This window comes from Gymnoscopelus microlampas (assembly GCF_963454915.1).
Source record: "Gymnoscopelus microlampas genome assembly, chromosome: 3".
NCBI classification, from domain to species: Eukaryota; Metazoa; Chordata; class Actinopteri; order Myctophiformes; family Myctophidae; genus Gymnoscopelus; species Gymnoscopelus microlampas.
The window spans coordinates 32,494,123-32,516,150 of record NC_139940.1 but is presented as its reverse complement, the minus strand read 5'-3'; the positions used below and the strand labels follow the sequence as shown (position 1 = coordinate 32,516,150).

General features: G+C 39.7%; 1 protein-coding gene across 4 annotated transcripts; it reads right to left on the bottom strand.

Moving 5' to 3' along the window:
• Positions 1–339: 339 nt before the first annotated feature.
• On the bottom strand, positions 340–20,810 carry ice1 (KIAA0947-like (H. sapiens)). 4 transcript variants are annotated; one of them, XM_084051872.1, is made up of 25 exons: positions 20,609–20,810; positions 19,907–19,965; positions 19,362–19,473; positions 19,180–19,256; positions 18,384–18,495; positions 18,203–18,279; positions 18,080–18,117; positions 17,838–17,920; positions 17,411–17,487; positions 17,229–17,266; positions 16,965–17,047; positions 16,114–16,150; positions 15,424–15,480; positions 15,058–15,141; positions 13,865–14,268; positions 13,072–13,398; positions 9,077–9,439; positions 8,076–8,594; positions 5,780–7,786; positions 4,880–5,045; positions 4,303–4,463; positions 3,778–3,968; positions 3,297–3,397; positions 3,096–3,194; positions 340–1,699 (listed from the first exon to the last, which is right to left on the bottom strand). In XM_084051872.1, the coding sequence occupies exons 1-25, from the start codon at positions 20,702–20,704 to the stop codon at positions 1,518–1,520; spliced, it is 5,550 nt and encodes a 1,849-aa protein (XP_083907998.1). In that variant the 5' UTR covers positions 20,705–20,810; the 3' UTR covers positions 340–1,517. The 4 variants fall into 4 exon arrangements, with proteins under 4 accessions (XP_083907998.1, XP_083908001.1, XP_083908000.1 ...); XM_084051875.1 differs by having other exon boundaries at positions 8,076–8,174; XM_084051874.1 differs by lacking the exon at positions 9,077–9,439.
• Between the last annotated feature and the right edge of the window lie 1,218 nt (positions 20,811–22,028).

Below are 22,028 nucleotides of genomic sequence, written 5' to 3'. Positions count from 1 at the left end.
CTGATGATGAGGCAAACAATTACAAATTTGTATCAATTAAGCACAATTGAAGTCTTTCATTGTAGACTGCCTATGCAATTTGTCATCATCAGTCGTCAGTATGACAAAGAAATTCACCCACTTGTTTACACCTGTAAACTTGTGATGTGACAATAAAGTTGAACTTGAGTTTGTTTATGCCTGGAATCCATGTGACCACACAGAAAAACCTCAGAATATTTTAATTGCAATTAAGTATTTATCATGTTAAGGAGAGAGAGAGGGGGGGGAGGGTTGAAAGTGTTAGCACAATATATTTTAATCTTTACATTTTAATGTGCAAAATAAAATGATCTCTTTACAGTTTTACTATACAACAATTTTACAAAGTGTAAATCTGCTTTCTTTAATACAAAACATCTCGTATTTACAAAGATTTACATAAACACAATGCACAAGCAAACAGACTACAGTAGCACATGTACTTCAAAGTATTAGCCTGCCTGAGAGGAGTAAACGTTTAAAGATTTTGCATGCAGTAACTTTGGCAAATAAGGGCCAAATGATTGATGGCTTAATGGTTTGTCTGCTCAATAAGGCAATAATAGCTCCATCAGTGTCACCGGCTTATTTTGTGAGCATTTAGCCTACATACAACGAGCATGCACGATTGCGCTGAACATGTAATCAGAAACTTGTATTAATGTGCTTAACAATGAATCATTCAAATAATCAGATCAGTTAACTTAGATGTTACATTTTCAATCCAAAGATGGTTCACTATTTTAATTAAGCCAATAAACACCTGACCTGATAAACCACTTAAAACAGACAAAAGTTGCAACAATACTTGGTGCACTCTTATTTTCCCTCTATAACAAATGTCTTCGCCGAAACTAGCCAATCTACGGTCAGCTTGTAGATCAGCTATTTTCGGCTAATGTTCCCCCCAGAATAGGGATGCTGGGGTTCAAGTGGTTAAAGAGAAACGTGCCATAGCATATTTAAACCCCCTGTAATATAATATCACTCGTGTCTCCCATCCGTCACGTCACACTTATGTAACACTGTGGTTTGCTTAACCACTTAAGGCACAGGTTTAAAATGGTTACAATTCTGACTCTTACATTACCTTTTTGGTTCAATAGACACCATCTTAAAATGTATTATTTTCCAACCCTTGTTGCATTTAGTTTATTCCAGTATTTAGTCAAGTTCAAGGAAAATGCAATGACATTTTAAACTCTAAGACATCATTACATTCTAAGAATGTAATTGCTTGAGTAGGTCATAAGAAAATGTTAAGACACACAGCAATTCTACCCATACCTGTATTAAGCATCTAGCATTAAAAAAGTAAAGTATAGGAATACCATAGTTGTATGCTTTACCAACAATCTCAGCTAATGCATTTTTTTAAGCTTGGCATTTTCCAGAATCACAATTCAACAATCATAGAGAAAGGACAAAAACATCCCTTTCAACCTCCTGGCAATGCAGGTGTATATGCATTTATGCAAGCATCATGTGCATCTTCATCAGCTCTTAACATGTCTGCAAACAGAAGCTATCTGGTTGATACAGCTGGTGACAGCAGCAGGGACGCTCTGAGTCGTTTCTCCTCTCCACTCCGCCAAAGCTTCCAGGGCTTCCTTGGGGTTGCTAGGAGAAAGGTCATAAACGCAATAGGCAGCCGCTAACTGGACCTCCCATGGTACACCTTGATGGAGGGAGGGATAAAACGTAGTTTAGCCACGTCCAAAAGTTACTCAAACAATCTTTATCTCCCAATCTCAATACTTAGTGTCAGCTAGACAATGATTATGGAGGACCCTGTGATTAGCCTGGTAAACCCTCCCTCCGGAAATCTCATTTCCATTTGATTTCAGGAGTGAGTCTGGCCTGATCGGCCATTCTGCAATATTGGCTGTGTACGCCAAACGGACGAGCCTATCAGCGTCGTCGCACATCGTTCTGTGATTGACAGCGACAGTTGGCCAATCAGGTGGCGAGTTCGAGTGAGCCCGAATGGCACCGAGTGCAGCCTGAATGCAGCCGACAAAACACGAACGGCAGCCATCTTTTCTGTCCGCTATTTTCTCCGCTGTTTTTTTACTTCAAAAAGCTCTCAAACTTCTATTTTGAGGCACGGAATTTACTTATAAGATATCGTTTGGATAGAATGTAGTTGTTTAACTTCTTATATGTGGTCAATTAATCATGACAGAGCCTATTTAAAAATAAAAATTCAGAGAACCGGCCGGGGCGGGCAGTGACACACATGTATCCGAATAAGGCAACCTATTTTGGGCATGGCCGTCTCAAAAGTCCCGTTGCGTCACATTAGTCTGGTGAACTGCTGATTGGCTGAAGGGGAAAAACGATCATTGGCTGAAGGGGTTGTCAGTCAACGGTATTACTCCCGCCCAACTCCAGCCCACAGCCAATATTGCAGAATGGGCGATCAGGCCAGACTCACTCCTGAAATCAAATGGAAATGAGATTTCCGGAGGGAGGGTTTACCAGGCTACCCTGTGATGCCTTTCATATAAAAACATTCAGCAAAAATAGCAGATCTACAAGCCCACAACGCTTTGCAACTCAACGCGTTGTAAGCTTGTAGTTAAATAATATATTCACTCACATATGCATATCATGAGGACATTTTTCTCCCACTCATACAGACAGGGAGGGAGAAGTGATAATGATAGTGATCATCAGTCTGATTAATGCAGACAGTAATTTCAGTTTCAAGCCATGATATGGATAAAATGCATGTGCAGATAAAAAATGGGGCCATCTAGGGCTGTCCTGATTATGAAATCTAAGTTGACGATTAATTGTCATCCAAATAATTGCGATTAACGATTTTATCGTTTTTTAATTAACATGTGAATGAAAAATTCATCTATTAGCTTTCCAGGCATAGTAATAAAAACATTGCACATGGCATATATTTATGTATTATGTTTTTACATGGAAATGATTATGACGATTATGCAAAAATAAATGTGATTATCCGATTATGTAATGATTGTGACAGGCCTGGGGCCATCTACACTTTGCTAATTAACACGCTTCAAAATGTTGAATATCATACAGTGCACGTTACATACCTTCTGCTTTTGCATGCCTAACAAACGTGTTGATGACACGGGCGACAGTTATCACAGAGGAAACGCATTTCTCCTTGATTCCCCGTTGGCCAAGGCGTCCTGATAAAAAAAGAAAGATATATAAAAAATATATTTTCAGATACAAAATAATAAAATGTATTTCTAAAATAAACAAACGTCAGTTTAAATTAAACAACTGACCTATGAGTCTGAGGACAGTGGCAACAGTCACGTCAGAGACCAGCTTCTGATGCTCTTTGCTGTGCATCACCCATGTGTGCATCAGTGGCCACAACTCTTCGCTGTAAAAACAAGATATGATCAAAACTGGTCCAAAGCCTGCCTGGTTGAGATGGAGAGGTTTTCAACTCCTAAAGTTGTCATTATTATTATTTAATTAATTTAATGTATTTATTTTTTTATTTTTAAAGGAAAGGAAGAACAAAAGCAAGGTTTGTAAGAAAGATAATCCAGAAAGACAATTAACATGTATCTATCATTTAAGAAAACTAAAACATAAAAAATAAGTCTGGGAGAGGTCTGCTCAATGTATTTACAAAACAAGAAATATCACTTAAATGTATATTTTGTTGGTGTCACACACCAAAAATGGCAGTGCGACACATTGAGCTTGTAGATCAGAAATTGTCATTGCGCAAGGTTGAAGGAAACCCATTCTCACGTCAATATATTCTCAAAGGCCCACTTCCATGTCCTGTGTGTACAGAGAAGATCCAGCGTGAAGACGTGCTCCCAGGCCTCCGTGTCCAGGTCATCCCCACACCGACTGTGTTTTTTGAATGTCAGATTCCCCCCAGACCGCATGTCGGACATTGTTCTGGAAATCAACTGGTCAATGTCACCAGGTGGGCTCTTTGAAGAGATAGAGCAAAAACGTGACCATTAATGTAGTGTACAAATCTGCAATGAAGGTCAGGAACACACTTAAAATGCATGTTGTTTGAAGTACACAGTATTGCCATCGCTAGGTTTGGTATTGCTCAGGGGAAGTGTGGCTCTTAAAAAATTATAAAATGCTCTTTAACCTGGGATAAAAACGGTGTAAAAAGCCACTGAAAGGTGAGGAAATAAAAAAAGAGAACAGTTATAAAAGGGGACAATGAAATCAATTACCAAAAGATAAACACCACACACACACACACAATAAATCTCAAATGCAATCTCTCCTTGGATGAGGAGGCTTTACCTTCTCCCAGCCAAGGTAAGCTGAAAGGCAGTCAAGGACCAGTCCTTGGGCTCTCTGTTTGGTGACAGCATGTATTGCCTGACACAGACTGCTCTTGTGTGACAGTACACTGGGCCATGTGGTTACTATAAACAGAATAAGCTTAGCAGCGTCCGGAAAATCTGTAGCAGTAAAGACAAGAATGCAAAAAGCAAGCGTTACTGTAGTCACACATGTCTTACTGTTCACCATGCATGGGAAGATTGTATAATAGTCAATCAGTAATCAATCCAGCTTCATTTTTCAGATTTGTTTTATTAATATAGGATATCTATCAGAAAGAAAAAAAAGGGGGGGGATGTTTTTGTGATTTGGTATTGATATTTGAAGGTGGTAAATCAAAACAGAATGCAGTCATAGAATATCAGCATGTGCAAGCAAATATTTGCTTTTCTGTCAAATCCCTTATGCAAAGACAACCCTAGGGTAGGTTTTTTGTTTTATGCACCAAATCCAGAACTGTAGAATTTGCCTTGGAAAATACAGGGAGAAATAAGGTATAGAATAAATAAGAACATCAAAAAGATCCTGCGTTTACCTTCTCTTAGGATGCTGTATGCCAGAATATGAGCCTTCTCCAAGTCTCTCCTCTGTCGACAGATTGCCGTGTGAACCCTACACAGGGCATGCATGTAGTCCCCACTGAGTGTCCCTCTCTCCGTTTTCAGCTTGGTGAAGATGGATGAAATCATATCGTCGGCCAACTAATAGGACAAAAATTACACAAATTCATATTGGGTGGGTGTCATTTCTTTTATAGTTTACTACACGGCAGAAATAAACTGATTGCACGCTGTAGAATCCTGTTAATTGAGCTCAGAGTGTATAAATGTATCCAAATGGAACCACAACTCTCAGAGTTGCAAATGGATGCATTAACACTGAGGAATGTACTGTGCATTGTCTCTTACTCTCTTCTCCTTCATGCATGTTCTCATAAATAAATTATGCATTATGCATTATTTTAGGATGACAAATGAACTACAAATACATAATATATACAATCCATACACAAAATATGTTTTACACATTGGATCAACTTTCAAATGATGGAGTAAGAAGATATAGCAACACTGGTAATGTTCAAAACAGAAAATGGATTTGGTGGCCATGTCCAATCTAGAGTTAGCAATGTGTTAGTGTAAAAAAGTGTAAAAAGATCCCCCTAAAAGCGGCACTATGTAACTTTTTTAATGAATACATTTAGAGTATGTTAATACAATATTACTTATATAATTGGGGTGGTTGTATTTTGTATCCCTGCTCTTCTATTGAGACGTTTAGATTGTGTCAAATGTCTCACCTAGACACAGGATCTGAGTCTCAATTTATCCCCTCAGCAAGTAGACTCCATTAGCTCAATGGGAAGAATTTCAGAAGAGGAAAGTTACATAGTGCAGCTTTAAAGCCCCACGTTAGATAATAAAAGCAGACTTACCCAACTTGTTCGGCAGAACTCAGAGATGACCTCTTTCTCCACATCTCTCAGAACAGGCTTCTTGGACAGGTTCCCCACATACAAATGACTATTGATTACAGGCAGCAGATCAAAACAACAGGCTTCCATTTTCTCGAGGGCATTGACTATCCGCATCTTACTACCTTCCCCAGATTGGCAGGCCATCTCATCGGGTCCCTGAGGCACGGAATCCCGAGGTGAAGCGCTTTCATTAGGGCTACTTGGGGCAGAGGGGTACAGCAACTTTCGGGTAGGAGCAACAGAGCAGCCTTCTAGCCGTCGCCATTTGGAACTTTTCTCAAGAGGCTCCACTGCATGCCTCTTCTCTCCTCTCACCTCCGCCTTGGTGAAGGCTGTTGGAGAGGAGTTGATGAAGCCAGATGATTGACTGACCGTCGCCGTGGCCATCGTCCCACTGTCTGAAGAACACATTTTGAGACCGACATTTCCCCGGAGGATGCTTAGCGTACGGGCGCCAGCGGATAGTTCCGGATACATGGTATCAAGCATCCTCATGGAATTCTCCTGTGAGGGGCTGGAGGTTGAAGGAGAGGAGGAATTCAACGCGGATGAAGGCAGGCGACCAGGAACCGGAAGAGCATGTTTTGGAGTGGCAGAACCAAACTGAAGTGGGGACATGGGAGCCACACTGGACTGAGGCGGAGTGGTGTGAATCAGGGTCAGAGGAGAAGGCAGTTTCTCCATGGGTGAGGGAAATGAAAGTTTTCCGATAGCCTGCTTTGGATTGATTGACTTAAACGTCCTTGGAGGTGTTGCACTTAGAGGGGCTAGTAGAGGAGGAAGTGGCGGGCCCATTTCGAAGCGGACTTCGCCTATGAACTGTGGTTGCTGTGGCGTAGTGGACGTTTCTGCAGGTGAACATGCTACTGTACTCGTCAGAGTGGCCTCTGGTTGAGTCATGACTGGGCTGGGTTGCTCAATCACAGATGGAATTGAATCCGTAATTCCATTTGTGGGAGTGTGACCCTGAGTTTTCTTGTCAGCTATGGAATTAACACTCTTGGTTTGAGATGCAACATCAACATTTGCCATTTCAATTTGAGGTTTCAGTTGTTGTACTCCCACCATGGGGAGCAGACAGTTTGGACTTAGACTCCTGCATAAAGTATGTATGCTTTTATTCTGGGTTAGACGTACTGTTGAAGTACCTGACTGTCTCTCTATGGCATCACTTTCATCAAGTGATGCTCTGTCATCACCACTAATACAGATTACTTCAGGTGTGACATTATTAATGCCTTCTACTACATCCACGTTTGATTCTCTCTCTTGAGTATCCTCTTCTAACGAACCTCCAGTATCTCCTTGAGTGTGAATGACTACTAGCGATTCTGAGGTACCCTTATCCACAGAGACTGCTATTTCAGGCTCTATGGTGTTAGACGGACTACTGTCAACGGTTAATGAGGATATCTCAACAAGGACTACTATGTCTGATGAGGAAGATGATGACGATGATAGAGCTTCAGAACACTGGCTAGTCGGCATATGCTTTTGATTAATGTTCGCTTCTCCGTTATCTGTACTGTGTATTTTGCTTTCTTTTACAGTCCTGTCATTCTGGTGATGTTGCTCAAAATGTTTGGGATCATTTGCACTGGAAATGCATTCTACCTTCTGTTTCACTCCCTCTGGTGATTCTGCAGTCTGTGTCAGAGGTACAGAGGATTCTGAATGATGGCTTGATGCAGGCGTTGCCAAGTTTGGTTCAGGTGTGAGCGGTGAGGGTACTACAGACGTATCTGTTGGTGGCATAGAGGGTGGTGCATGGTGGTGGCTTGACTCCATCATTATGATGTCTTCCGTTTTCACCGGAAAGCCCATAGTCTGATCTAAAGCCAGACCAGAGGATTCAGGTGCTGCAATGAGCAAAGAATCCTCTTGTTGAAGAGGAGACTCATCTATAGGTTTAGTAGGGCACTCCTTCTCTCCACTCCCTGCCTCCAGCTGGTCAACATCTCTGTCCTGAAAGAAATTGTAAGGAATTAGAAATTCAATTAGGATACATTAACATATTTTGCTGGCTTCTGAATTTGTCTTTCAATTTGTCAAAAAAAGTACTGTAGATTACGGTATATAATCAGCAAGTTTCAACCAATAGGCATAACTGTAGGTGATGCCATCATAACCAACCACCGATCAATTAACAAAGACTGAAATCTGTACTGTGTGTTTTGCTTAATGTTAAAGTTGTGTCATTCTGGTCATGTTGCTCAAAATGTTTGGGATCATTTGCACTGGAAATGCATTCTACCTTCTGTTTCACTCCCACTGGTGACTCTGCAGTCGGTGTCAGAAGTGCAGAGGATTCGGAATGACGCCTTGATGCAGGTGCACTGGAAATGCCTTCTACCTTCTGTTTTGGATTGATTGGGTTAAACGTCCTTAGAGGTGTTGCGCTTAGAGGGGCTAGTAGAGGAGGAAGTGGCGGGCCCACTCTTCGCAATTCAACAGTCTGCATCAGAGGCGCAGAGGATTCTGGATGACGGCTTGATGCAGGTGTTGCCAAGTTTGGTTCAGGTGTGAGCAGTGAGGGTACTATAATCGAATCTGTTGGTGGCATAGAGGGAGGTGCATGGTGGTGGCTTGACTCCATCATTACGATGTCTTCTGTTTTCACCGGAGAGCCCATAGTCTGATCTAAAGTTACACCAGAGGATTCAGGTGTTGCAATGAGCAAAGAATCCTCTTGTTGAAGAGGAGACTCGTCTATAGGTTTAGTAGGGCACTCCTTCTCTCCACTCCCTGCCTCCAGCTGGTCAACATCTATGTCCTAAAAGAAATTGTAAGGAATTAGAAATGCAATTATGATACATTAAAACTGTTACTGACTTCTGAATTTGTCTTTCAATTGGTCAAAAACGTACTGTGTATTATATAATCAGCAAGTTTCAAAAAATAAGCATAATTCTAGGTGATACCATCATAACCAACCATAAATATCCCTACCTCACCATGTAATTGTTTTTAACTTACACATTTTCTGTTATTATATTTTTTGTTGTTTCTGTGTTTTATATCTGTATATGTCTTAATTGTTGATTTTTGTGTATGTAATCTCGACAGCACTGCAAATGAGGGTAAACCGCAATGCTCTTTTCTAGAATAAATAAAGGCTTCAATCAATAACCAGCCACCGATCAATTAACAAAGACTCAAATCTGTACTGTGTATTTTGCTTTCTTTTACAGTCCTGTCATTCTGCTCATGTGGCCCAAAATGCTTGGGAGCATTTGCACTGGAAATGCATTCTACCTTCTGTTTCACTCCCACTGGCGATTCTGCAGTCTGCGTCAGAGGTACTGTAGGTACAGAGGATTCTGAATGATGGGTTGACGCAGGCGTTGCCAAGTTTGGTTCAGGTGTGAGCGGTGAGGGTACTACAGTCGTATCTGTTGGTGGCATAGAGGGTGGTGCATGGTGGTGGCTTGACTCCATCATTATGATGTCTCCTTCTGTTTTCACCGGAGAGCCCATAGTCTGATCTAAAGCCAGACCAGAGGATTCAGGTGCTGCAATGAGCAAAGAATCCTCTTGTTGAAGAGGAGACTCATCTATAGGTTTAGTAGGGCACTCCTTCTCTCCACTCCCTGCCTCCAGCTGGTCAACGTCTCTGTCCTGAAAGAAATTGTAAGGAATCAGATATTCTAATTAGGATACATTATCTATGCCATAAGGAGTGATGAGGAGTGATGATTGGTTAGCGTAGGGTAAGATTTCAGGGTAAGCCACTCAGAGAGAGTTGGGCGGGTCTTGCCTTATGGGGAAAATACACGCACGCACGCACGCGCGCGCGCACACACACACACACACACACACACACACACACACACACACACACACACACACACACACACACACACACACACACACACACACACACACACACACACACACACACACACACACACACACACACACACACACACACACACACACACACACACACACACACACACACACACACACACACACAACGATCGTTCATGAACTCGTTCATATTTTGGGCGAACGTGAACTGAACGTACTGTATATCCGCTAGATGAACGTTATCGTGAACGCGTTCATTCTGGTGTTTGTGAACGGCGTTCTCTCACAGTTTAACTTCGTTCAAGAGTGTCCCAAATTTCCATGGTTACATCTGTTTGTCATGTTGTATTTCATCCTATTCTGTGTTTCTGAGGCGTCTTGAACGCACCATCAGCCAAAAAAGAGAAAAGCAAGGCGGTGTCTAACCTCGCGTCACCAGTCTTTCCAGGCGGTGTCTAAACATTCATATGCGCAGCGCGGAGTCCGACTCCGAGTGAACAGTCTCATTGCAGCGACAGCTAGTGAGCAGCACAGACAGTTACGGCCACTCGGTCAGGGCGAAGAGCTGACACTTTATCCGCTCTGCAAAGCTCATTTCCGGCCACAAGTTGACTTGTGTCTCTTCCAAAGATTCGGTGTTGTTTCCTTGGCTTCACTGCCGACAAAAATTTACTTGAAGCTGGGCTGAATTAATAAGTAAACACCGCGGAACGGCGAAATGAGTTTGGGATGTCACAACAACATGTCCGTGGCTGATGCGTCGTAGCACCGTAGCCTACAGCCGACTTTAGGACGGTAGCCCCGGCCCCCGAACCTCTGAATGAACGTCATATTGTAGTCTGGACGTCCGCCCCGACTTTATTTTGGGATTAAAAGTGGACTTCTGCACCTGGCTTTTGATGTTAACAGTGTCATACACTCACTTTGACAAGCCCCCAGCCCCCCCCCCAAGATTAATGAAAATCTTTAGAAAATAGCAGATCTACAACAGGGGTCGGCAATAGGCGGCCCGCGGGCCGAAATTGGCCCCCCAGAAATAATATCTGGCCCGTGAGATAATTTTGAAAAAAAAAAAAAAAAAAAATTTTTTTTTTTTTTAGAATTTTTTTTTTTTGATTTTTTTTTGGGGGGAGGGATTTTATTTTTATACAGTATCAGACCGATATCTATTATATCCAAATACAGAAAGATACAGTATGAATGATTTACTGAAAAGTGTTATAAAAAAAGTATTAAAAATGAATGTTAAAATAATTATAAATACTTATTTCATAGAACCTGAACCCACTTTTGAAATCATGCACTCATAAACACGATGCATTTTAAAGGATTTATAACATTTTATAGCTAGATTAGAGGAAAATGAAGAAGAAAAAAAAAATCACCAGAAAAATCGCCTGTGCTGATATTTAAACCGGAAAAAATGTTGATTTATATTGGTCAAACAGAACCGAATTAGACCCAAATTAGACCCGAATTAGACCGAATTAGACCCGAATTAGACCCGAAAAATGTTGCACGTGTTGTGCACGCACATGCACGCGCGCTGCGCGCGCGTGCATGTTCGCGGGGAGGCCCGGCCCGCGATGGAATGTCTGGGAGTGATATTGGCCCTAGGCTTATCTCAATTGCCTACCCCTGATCTACAAGCTCACTGTGTTGCACCGTGACCTGTTGTGAGCTTGTAGATCGGCTATTTTCCAATATCCAAAACTTAAATAGGGCTGAAGTGATACATGTATTTGTAAAATCTACTAAGTAACTAGTAACTCAAGTTTTCAAATAATTAAAAATAAGTACAATATTTGCCTCTGAGATGTAGAGTAGAAGTAAGTAAGTACTGAAAACTGCTAATACTCTAGTAAAGTAAAAGTACCTCAAAATTGTACCTAAGTACAGTACTTGAATAAATGTGCTTAGTTACTTTACACCACTGGAAATAATAAATATAGGGTGCTTTGTGTATGTACTGTACACCAGGGGTTCTCAACCTTTTCAGGCCGCGACCCCCAAAATAATGATATTATTTCCCGCGACCCCCCGCGTGCGCGCGCGCGGTCCCGTTCGCGCGCGCGAAGGTTATTTAATTACAATAGGTTATTTGATAATTGTTTATTATCAAAACATTTTTGCAAAAAGTGGGTAAATTGAGTAAATTAACTGATAAAACATGAATTAATGATAACATAAAAAAATATTTTGTAAAAAAAAAAAAAAAAAAAAAAAAACTTTTTTTTTTTTTTTTTTTCAAATTCACCAAAAAATCTGGCGACCCCCCCAAATTATTTGGCGACCCCCAGGTTGAGAACCACTGCTGTACACCAGAGAGGATATAATGTATAAGAAAATTAAATAAATAACATTGGTTTTATAATGTATTGGATAAATAATAAAAGTATAGTAATAATAAATAATATATTTGGATGCATCCTGCTCCATATACAATACAATGCACTGCTTTTCAGTTCATCATTCAAGTTTGAGACAATAAAAAATATGCGATTAATATGCGATTAATCGTGCGATTAACTACACAAATCATGCGATTAATCGCGATTAAAAATTTTAATCGCCTGACAGCACTAATATATATTGGAGAAAAAAAGAACGAAAAAGAACTGAACTAGTTCATTTTTTGAACCATGAACTTTAGTTCAAAATTTTTAATTATGAACTGAACTTTGAACTAGTTCATTTTAAAATTTGTGAACTGAACTTTGAACTAGTTCATATTTTAAGTGAACTTTCCCAACACTGCACACACACACACACACACACACACACACACACACAAACACAAACAAAATGGCAAATGCAAGCCTCAGCGACAGTCAGAGCAGCTTTAGTTTGCAGCTTGGAAATGTTTATTTTGAATTTGTGGAGATTAAGGACACTAAAAATACTGTGGACAAATGTGAACTGTGTGCAGGACAGGCTATAAAACTAGTCACCAAAGACCCCACCGTCTCTACCACCGGCAGTGACCCAGATGGAGCTACTCCATCTAAAAAGCCAAAAAACGTTTTTTTTTAATTGCCACAGCATGTCATCCAGAGTCCAATCTCAACTAAACTGATTGCCAGGTATGTTGTTGGGGACATGCTTCCCATCGCAGTTAGAATATCTCTCTAACACTGCAGGGATGGTAGAGAAAAAACGTATATAAATTTGTATTATTATTATTTTTAAAGTTTAAAGTAACTACCGGTAGTTACTTTTATAATTTAGTAACTAGTAAAGTTACTTTTTTGAGAGCAGTAACTATAACTATTTTAAAAGTAACTTGCACAACACTGACTGTCGGTGATACCATCATAACCAACCACCGATACATTAACAAAGACTGAAATCTGTACTGTGTGTTTTGCTTTCTTTTAAAGTCCTGCCATTCTGCTCATGTGGCCCAAAATGTTTGGGATCATTTGCACTGGAAATTCTACCTTCTGTTTCGCTCCATCTGGCGATTCTGCAGTCTGCGTCAGAGGTGCAGAGGGCTCTGGATGATGGCTTGATGCAGGCGTTGCCAAGTTTGGTTCAGTCGTATCTGTTGGTGGCATAGAGGGAGGTGCATGGTGGTGGCTTGACTCCATCATTATGATGTCTTCTGTTTTCACCGGAGAGCCCATAGTCTGATCTAAAGTTAGAGCAGAGGATTCAGGTGCTGCAATGAGCATAGAATCCTCTTGTTGAAGAGGAGACTCATCTATAGGTTTAGTAGGGCACTCCTTCTCTCCACTCCCTGCCTCCGGCTGGTCAACATCTATGTCCTAAAAGAAATTGTAAGGAATCAGAAATTCTAATTAGGATACATTATCTATGCAAAGAAAATATTCACACAGCCACTTCAATCAGATGCAGGTGTGTTGGACAGTGACAACTGAACTGAAGCAATCATGAAAAAAGTATTTCATGAACAAAAATCAGTTTTTATTCAAATTGACAATTTGTGTCAATTTGAATAAAAACTGATGCTGCTGAGCAAGAGCAGTGTGAGGGATTTTTCTTCATGAAATACTTTTTTCATGATTGCTTCAATTATGATACAATTCACATTTTTACTGGCTTCTGAATTTGTCTTTCAATTGGTCTAAAAAGTACGGTGGATTATAAAATCAGCAAGTTGCACCCGATATAATTGTACGGTGAAACCATCATAACAAGCAAACACCTATCAATGAACAAAATACTGAAATACAAAGAATACACATCAAATGAAATGTAATGAATTGTTACCATGGGGATGGGTGATATACACTGAGGCAAGGGCCTAAACAAGTCCAATATCTTCTGGACGGACGAACCACGTCGAGGCTTCTCAACGTTGCTCTCATGTCCCTGAATACTTGAGCTGCTGTCTGTGTAAATGGAGCCGTCTTCTGTCGAGTGTTTCTCAGATTGACCCTTGCCTTTCTTTGGCGTGTGCTTCTTACCACCTTTATGTTGCGGAGAAGATTGGCTCTTAATGGGTTGTGGCACGGTTGGATTATGCCTCAAAGGTGCATAAATCGTTTTAGTCTCTAGGGGGTGCTGGTGGGGTACATGGAGTTTGCCAGGAGCAGGCTGGGATGTCTCACATGTAGCCGGCCGAGGGGGGCTGTTTGCTGAGGAAGAGGTGCGTGTAAGCTGGCAAGTGGCCTCTGAAATAACAAAAGACAGCACAGAGCTATTCTGAATTACAAACACAAAGCCATAGGTTGGGATGACATTTTACCTTGTGTGTTTTAACCCATTAAGACCGGGAACGCATCTGTCATTTTAAGATTTCTTTGGGCTATTTTTGAAAAAATCATGAACATTTGTGCAAATATTAGATTTCTTTTTCTTTTTTTGACATTTGTAACTCAAAAGAACTAAATATTTTACAAATGTTATATATTTATGTTATATTATAAAATTTAAAAATAATATTCCAAGATTTTCAAAAATGTCAAAAATAGCAGATCTACAAGCTCATAGCGCGGCACTCGGTGCCGCGCTATGAGCTTGTAGATCTGCTATTTTTGAATAGCCAAAGAAATCTAAAATCACACAGATGTGTTCCCGGTCTTAAAGGGTTAAAGGGAGTTCACCCCCAAAATGACTTTCTTTCTATCGATTGGTCAGTCCATGGAGACTTGAATTCATGGATATTTTGTTGTCAGTGGTTCCGGTAGGAGACACAATGATTCTCCTTTGTATCTCCTACCGGAAACGGCTGCCTACCGGTCCGCTGGTCATCAAATTATTGGCTTAGGAATGCGACAGAAACAAAACAATATCCATGAATTCTAGTCTCCATGGGGGTGACTAATCAATAGAAAACAAGTATTTTTGGGGGTTTAAGGTTGTGGTGGGAATCAATGACTTCATGTTTAAAAGGGCTAGTGATAAAGGGACAATGACACTACTATTATACCAATCAAATATTGAGAATAACAATGTCTTACCAGGGAAGTGCAGTGTGTTTGCCATCTTTGATTTCTGGGGCTCCACACATTGCCACAGATTCTCTAGTAGCCTCCAGAACTTCTCTGTGGAGCGCACACACACACACACACACACACACACACACACACACACACACACACACACACACACACACACACACACACACACACACACACACACACACACACACACACACACACACACACACACACACACACACACACACACACACACACACACACACACACACACACACACAATATCAATATGATGCCTCAATAACACAAACTGCTCAACTTTTAAAAGACAGTGAGTGAGATCATGTATATCCAAACAAACAATCTTAAGCTAAATGCTGTACATACCTTTATCTACTTTATGTTCTTCAGGTGGGGTTGCTTGAGTAGATACGCTCTTACATTCTGTCCAAAAACAAAAAATTTCAGTGTGAACTGACAATAAAGTATTATCGTATCGTATCGTAATCAGTGTTTGCATACATCTTAACACAGAAGAGACTACTGTCACTCACAAATATGTTTCTTTTTTAAGATATCTTTCTTGTTTTTGCTCCTTTCTTGAGCCTTTAACCCCTGAGACCTGAAGCCGATTCTAGAAATGTCTTCTAAATCCTAACAGTATTCTGAAAAACGAGAGTTTCTATATCAGTGGTTCTCAAACCTTTTCATGTCAAGGACCGCTAAAATTATGTATTTGGCCGCCAACCCCCACCTCAAAATCTTTTGTTTCAGGGACCCCCCCAGATGCAAAGATTCCAGTTAAAAATCTTCACACATTTTCACGATTTTTCAAAAATAGCAGATCTACAAGCTCGTAGCGCGGCACTCGGTGCCGTGCTATGAGCTTGTATATCTGCTATTTTTTAATAGCCTAAGTGTAAAATAATGCTTGTTTAGCTCAAATCTAAAAATGACACAGATGCGTTCCAGGTCTTAAAAGGGTTAATCTGTTTTTGATCCAACAGCAGTGAAATGTGATTTATGTTATTCTTATTTATGTTAATGTTATACATAAATACTACCCAATATTCTTACCTTTAATTCTCTCTCGCTCTAATCGCCTCAGTCTGACCTGGAACAAAGAACAAAGTGTTCAAATCAAGCAATCCTAGAAGCATGATTGATGTGACATTAAAAGGGGAGTTGTTAAATCTCTTGGACCAGGCGCTTGTCAAATAAAAAGATGACAAAGGTTTCTAAAGTGACATTCACAAGAAATATTTTGTTCACATATAACCCTTTTCAACTACAAGCACTAAGGAACCATGCCGTGTCAGAATCAGGTTTATTGTCACATCACAGGTTTACAAGGTAAAAAAGTGGGTGAACCGTGAAATGTATTTCAAGGTTCACCCACCCAAATGTAAGGTTTTCCGGGTTTGTTTGTGTCCTGCACCAAAGGTAGTACTAAACTCTGAGTTCTGGGAACCCATGGGGGGGCAAGCAGCGCTTTTCCCCCCGGGTTAGTAGAGGTGAGGTGATGACACCGAGACGAGAAGCCCCAACAACACAACAATGCCATTTTTAAAGTACAAACATATGCGAAAATGAGAGAAAACCCTTTCCACTGTAAACGGTGGGACAAGAGGTGCAGTGTGTTAAGGAACCTGGAGACACACCAACGTATCCACATGGTAGAAAAACATTTCCCTTGAAAACTGTGTGGCAACCAGTCCAGAATAGCTCGTCTGAAGAGACACCAGCATCTCCACAGTAGAGAAACCCCTTTCAAATGTATTCAGTGTGGCAAGAGTTTCAATGAGTTACTTTAACTTAAAAGGGATAGTTCACCGAAAGAAATACTACATACATACATACATAAACTGTTGTAGACAGCTTGACCACCATTTCGTACAGTAGAAAAAGAAAAGAGCCAATTGCTGTACCTGAAAGTCCTGTAACTCTCTCTCTAGCAGAATCTTGTCTCTTGCCAGCTGGGATATTTGATCACTTTTATGTCGATTTGATTCTGGACACAAAGAAATGAAGAAGACATTAAATGGGTGCCGTCATATACACTCATTCAATTAAGTTCTACACTCTCACAGAGTTTTGTACACTCTCAGAGTTACAGACCCGTAAAGGGTCTACTTGGACCCCCCTGGTGGTCCCCGGACCCGACGTTGAGAAACAAGTGTTTTAACACTCACCTTCAAAGAGTCTTAGTTGATTTTCAAGATCACTTTTTCTGTTGAGGCAGATAACAATGCAAAATAATATTTATAATTTATTTTTTTTGTTTGCCCACCAACAAATGCAAGATAAATGGACAAAATTCCTGCATGTTAAATTACAGATTCAAAAATGTGTAATACAGTATGAAAATGCTTACATCGTAGCTGTCTTGGCATTTTCCTCTCTCAATTTTTCAACTTGAGCTGCTAATTCCTCAGATGTCTTCAAAGATGCCTGAAGTAAAAACAACATTATAGAGATTAAGGTATGTATCCAAGTACAGGACTTCCCACCCAGTATCTCATCCAATATAGGTTGTATATCAAGCCCAGGGCTCAACACTAAGACTCAGAGTCCACTTTCTATGTCGGGGAAGGTGAGAGTTGTATCTACTTAACCTAGCCTAACCCTAACCACATAGCAAGCAAGTAACCATTTTAACCGTATGATTTGACCTCTGCAAATAAACTGATAATCAGATTGTTTACATTTGTATGTGTTCATATACTATTAAGATTTACCCTGACACTGGCAAGTGGGTGAGCTCTATTGTCCAGTCCTATAGGTTTCAGTTCATTGCTTACCTGTGTTTTCAGTAACTCATTTTCAAGTGAGGCCTTCTCTCTCTTCATCTGGGCATTCTCAAGGTTCTGCTTTTCTGTCATTTCTATAGAGTCAAGAGGTAATTTGTATTCATACAAACACACACAGTTATAAATACATACATTATATATAATACAGTTATGGTTTGTGACATTTTATGCATACAAATATAATGTATAAAAAGTGAAATTCAAATTTGCACAAATTAGTCATTTATAATCACCTTCTACATCTCTTAGCTGCTTCTCAAGTTGTGTCCTCCTTAAACACAAGAAACATAACAGTCAAAATTCTGCAATGGAAATGATTCTTGTATAGTGTTGTACTGAATGATATTGTCTCTTACAGTGCTATTGTTTTGTTGTTCTCTTCCTTCAGTTTCCCCAACTCTTCTGACATCTTTCCATATGCCTTTAGAGAACTCTATGAAAACATTTTAAAATACTTTTATGTTCAGGGCAACAGGAAACAAAAGCTGAAAATAATTGCTGAAAGCACACCTTTCTTCATTAGGAAGTATTACGTACTTTGTTTTCGTCCAGCTCTTTTTGCAAAGTGAAATAATCTTCAGTTTGTTTCTCGAGAGAAACCACTTTAGCCTGGAGCTCTTCTAGTTGTTTCTGGAGTCTGATGGTTTCACTGCGTAAGACACGTCAAACATGGGTTACTTGTTCACACCTACAATAAAGAAACATTCAAAAAACTGTGTGCTCCAGTGCCTTGTCAGCCTTGGTGAAGTTCTTATGTACCAATTGATCATGAGACAATGTTCTGCTTTACTTTTACATAACAACCCTATTTAATTGCATTTAATTCACTAAAAGCACACAATTAAGGTCACCACATAAGATTGTACGAAGAGGATTTATCCCTAAATGAATCCATTAAAACCTGAAGCCGATTCTTCAAATGTCTTCTAAATCCCAAAAGTATTCTGAAAAATGTATGTTTCTATATAGGTATATAGTGGTGCTCAAACTTTTTCATGTCAAGGACCCCCAAAATGATATGTATTTGGCCGCGGACCCCCCCCATCTCAAAATATGTTGTTCCAGGGACCCCCAGATGCAAAGATTTGAGTTACAAATGTTCGCAAAAATATATATATTCAAAAGGTTTGCACAAGTTTTCACGATTTTTCAAAATGAGCAGATCTACAAGCTCGTAGCGCCGCGCTATGAGCTTGTAGATCTGCTATTTTTGAATAGCCAAAGTGTAAAATACTGCTTTTTAGCTCAAATTAAAAAAATGACACAGATGCGTTCCCGGTCTTAGTTTGTTAAAAGGTGCGATGTTGTTGTAACGAATGATATCGTCTCTTACAGTGCCATCGTTTTGTTGTTCTCTTCCTTCCGTTTCTCCGCCTCTTCAGACATCTTTTCATATGCCTTGAGAGAACTCTATGAAAACATATTAAAACAAGTTTTATGACAAAGGGCAAGAGGGAAAAAAGTTGTAAATGTTTGCTGAAAGCACACACGTCTTCATTAGGAAGTATTACATACTTTATTTTCTTCCAGCTCTTTTTGCAAAGCGCAATAATCTTCATTTTGTTTCTCGAGAGAAACCACTTTAGCCTGGAGATCTTCTAGTTGTTTCTGGAGTCTGATGGTTTCACTGCGTAAGAAGACACATCAAACATGGGTTACTTGTTTGCACATACAATTAGGGCTGTCTGTCACGATTACAACATTTAAGTTGACGATTAGTTGTCGTACAGATGATTGCGATTAACGATTACAATGTGTTTTTGGCACTGAACATTCAGGAACATATGAATCAATGTGTTATTTATGTTTGCCTTTTAGGCTTTGTAATCAAAATGTATATGACAAGTAACTTTATTAAATATGTCTTTGTATATATTTTTTTAAATAGCGGAAATAGCTGATCTACAAGCTTACAACGTGTCACACCACACGTGGTAAGCTTGTAGATCTGCTATTTCTGCTTGGTTAAGTTATTATGTACCAATTGATCATGAGACAATAATGTTCTGCTTTACTTTTAGCAGGTGGTGTAGAGTAGACAGTTAATATGAACTACTTACTCTGAGCCCGTGATGTTTTGTTTCAGTGTCAGAAAAGATGCCACATACTCCTTTAGACTCTGATAACACACAGTAACACACAGTAAAGAACCGTTAGATCAGTCAGGTTAGCTAACACAAATCAAAACGGATACAGGATGGGTGGGCACTATAGGGACATCTGGGAACCTTGATGTAAAATTGGCTATTTTGTCCTTAAGAATACAATACAATATTTTAAAAATGGTCTTAAGTAATGTAAAGTATACATGATGTGAACATGCAGGCACATCATTATCAGACTTAATTATATTCTTCAACGTATTGTTTATGCCCCAAAATGACTGGATATACAGGTTTTATAGCAATTGTAGAAATATTAGACATTAATTGTCGAATGTCTAAGTATGTTCTAATCATGTTTACTTTACTTAAAGACATTTTACAAATATTCTAATTTTTAACATTTTGGGGGGAAATAGACAATTTAACACCGACGTGCCCACTCCTCCTTGGTGCCCACCATATCCTGTTTACCCACAAATCAAAACAAACACAGTCCAACGCGTTACCAATGTTGAATGTACACTACAGTGTATGAAGTTTATTTACACTTCAGCTATGAATCAGCTGTGTATTCTTATGTTTCCAGGTTCCACATGAGGGACACTGTTGATAAACGTACTATAAGTATACGTAATGAATAAAGAAAGTTGTTTGTACCTCATGTAAAACAGAGCAGTTCTGACAAACTGTTCCATTGACCGTAGCGTCCGCTGCGATGAGCGCTGTTTTAGAATGATTCTCCCCTGGCATCATGTTAGGAACCTAACATTAATGTGATATCAAATATGTTTTGTAAAAATAAAAAAGAATGAGAAAACAGAAATAGTCCGGATGACACAGAATTCCACACAGATCACAACATTCATTTCACAACAACTTCACGTTTTCGTGTCTCCCACGTTGACTTAGGACCCACGTTGGGACCCCAACCAGTGTTGCCAGTTTTTTTTGCGAGAGAAACAAGCAACCATGACTATGAAAAACAAGTTCAAAAGAAGCAAGACCACATGAGTTTGATTGATTGAATATTTTATTAGAAAAAAATCCAAAACAACACTTGGTCTAAAAGGATAAACAAAAAAAGTCCTTGCAGCCTTGTTTCCATTGGGGTCCTGTGTATTCATTTCATCAACATATAAGAGCATATAAGAGAAAATGTCCAAGAACCACTAGTTTAACATTAGTTAACAAGCACAAATAAGCAACTACACTTCAGAAACAAGCCCCAACAACCCGCACAACCACCAATATTTACAAGCGACTTTACAGAAAAACAAGCCCAAAGTTGCTTATAATAAGTAAGCAAACCTGGCAACGCTGCTTAGGTGGTTCTGGATATGCCTGTCAGCACGACGACAATTATTCCGACCTTTTTATGTTTTATTTAAAAAATAAGTATTGTGTATTTTTCGCTCGTGCTGTTATGAGTGAATCTAATCAATCAGACACGATCTTATATATTTTTAGAATTTTAAATGACACATTATCGATGTTTAAATGTGTTTTAATTTAACTTATCTCGTACTTTGGAGGTCTGACTGTTCAAGCTGTTTAAGTCTAATGTGTTATGTTGGGGCGGAGAAAGTTATAATTTCAATAATCAACCATCTGTGTAATGTAATAACGCAGTAATTACACAGTGATAGATAAGTAGGTAGGTAGATAATAAAATATTTTCTTTCATATACTACCACTCCCTGGTGGTCTAGTGGTTAGGATTCGGCGCTCTCACCGCCGCGGCCCGGGTTCGATTCCCGGTCAGGGAACACTGTTTTGTACCGTTAAGGAGTGGTGTTTAATGCAGTGGTTTCCAAACGTTTTCATGTCAAGGACCCCCAAATTGATATATATTTGGGCGTGGACCCCCATCTGAAATGTTTTGTGCCAGGGACCCTTAGAAGAGAAGATTTGTATAAAAAAATTAATCATTTTCCAAAATGTGTCAAACACTTTCAAGATTTTTCAAAAATATCAGATATACAAGCTTGCAGCATGGCGCAAAGTCGCTGTGAGCTTGTATATCTGCTATTTTGAAATAGCCAAGGTAACACATTTTTGCTGGGGACCCCCTGAAACC

What these genes read in the sequence shown, in the direction of transcription:
- ice1 (XM_084051872.1), bottom strand. Translation starts at nt 20,704, where the DNA reads ATGATGCCAGGGGAGAATCATTCTAAAACAGCGCTCATCGCAGCGGAC. An exon ending in ACTGCTCTGTTTTACATGAG is followed by an intron (nt 19,966 to 20,608) that starts GTACAAACAACT and finishes GTGTGTTATCAG; the next exon opens with AGTCTAAAGGAGTATGTGGC. An exon ending in GCAGCTAAGAGATGTAGAAG is followed by an intron (nt 17,921 to 18,079) that starts GTGATTATAAAT and finishes TTGACTCTATAG; the next exon opens with AAATGACAGAAAAGCAGAAC.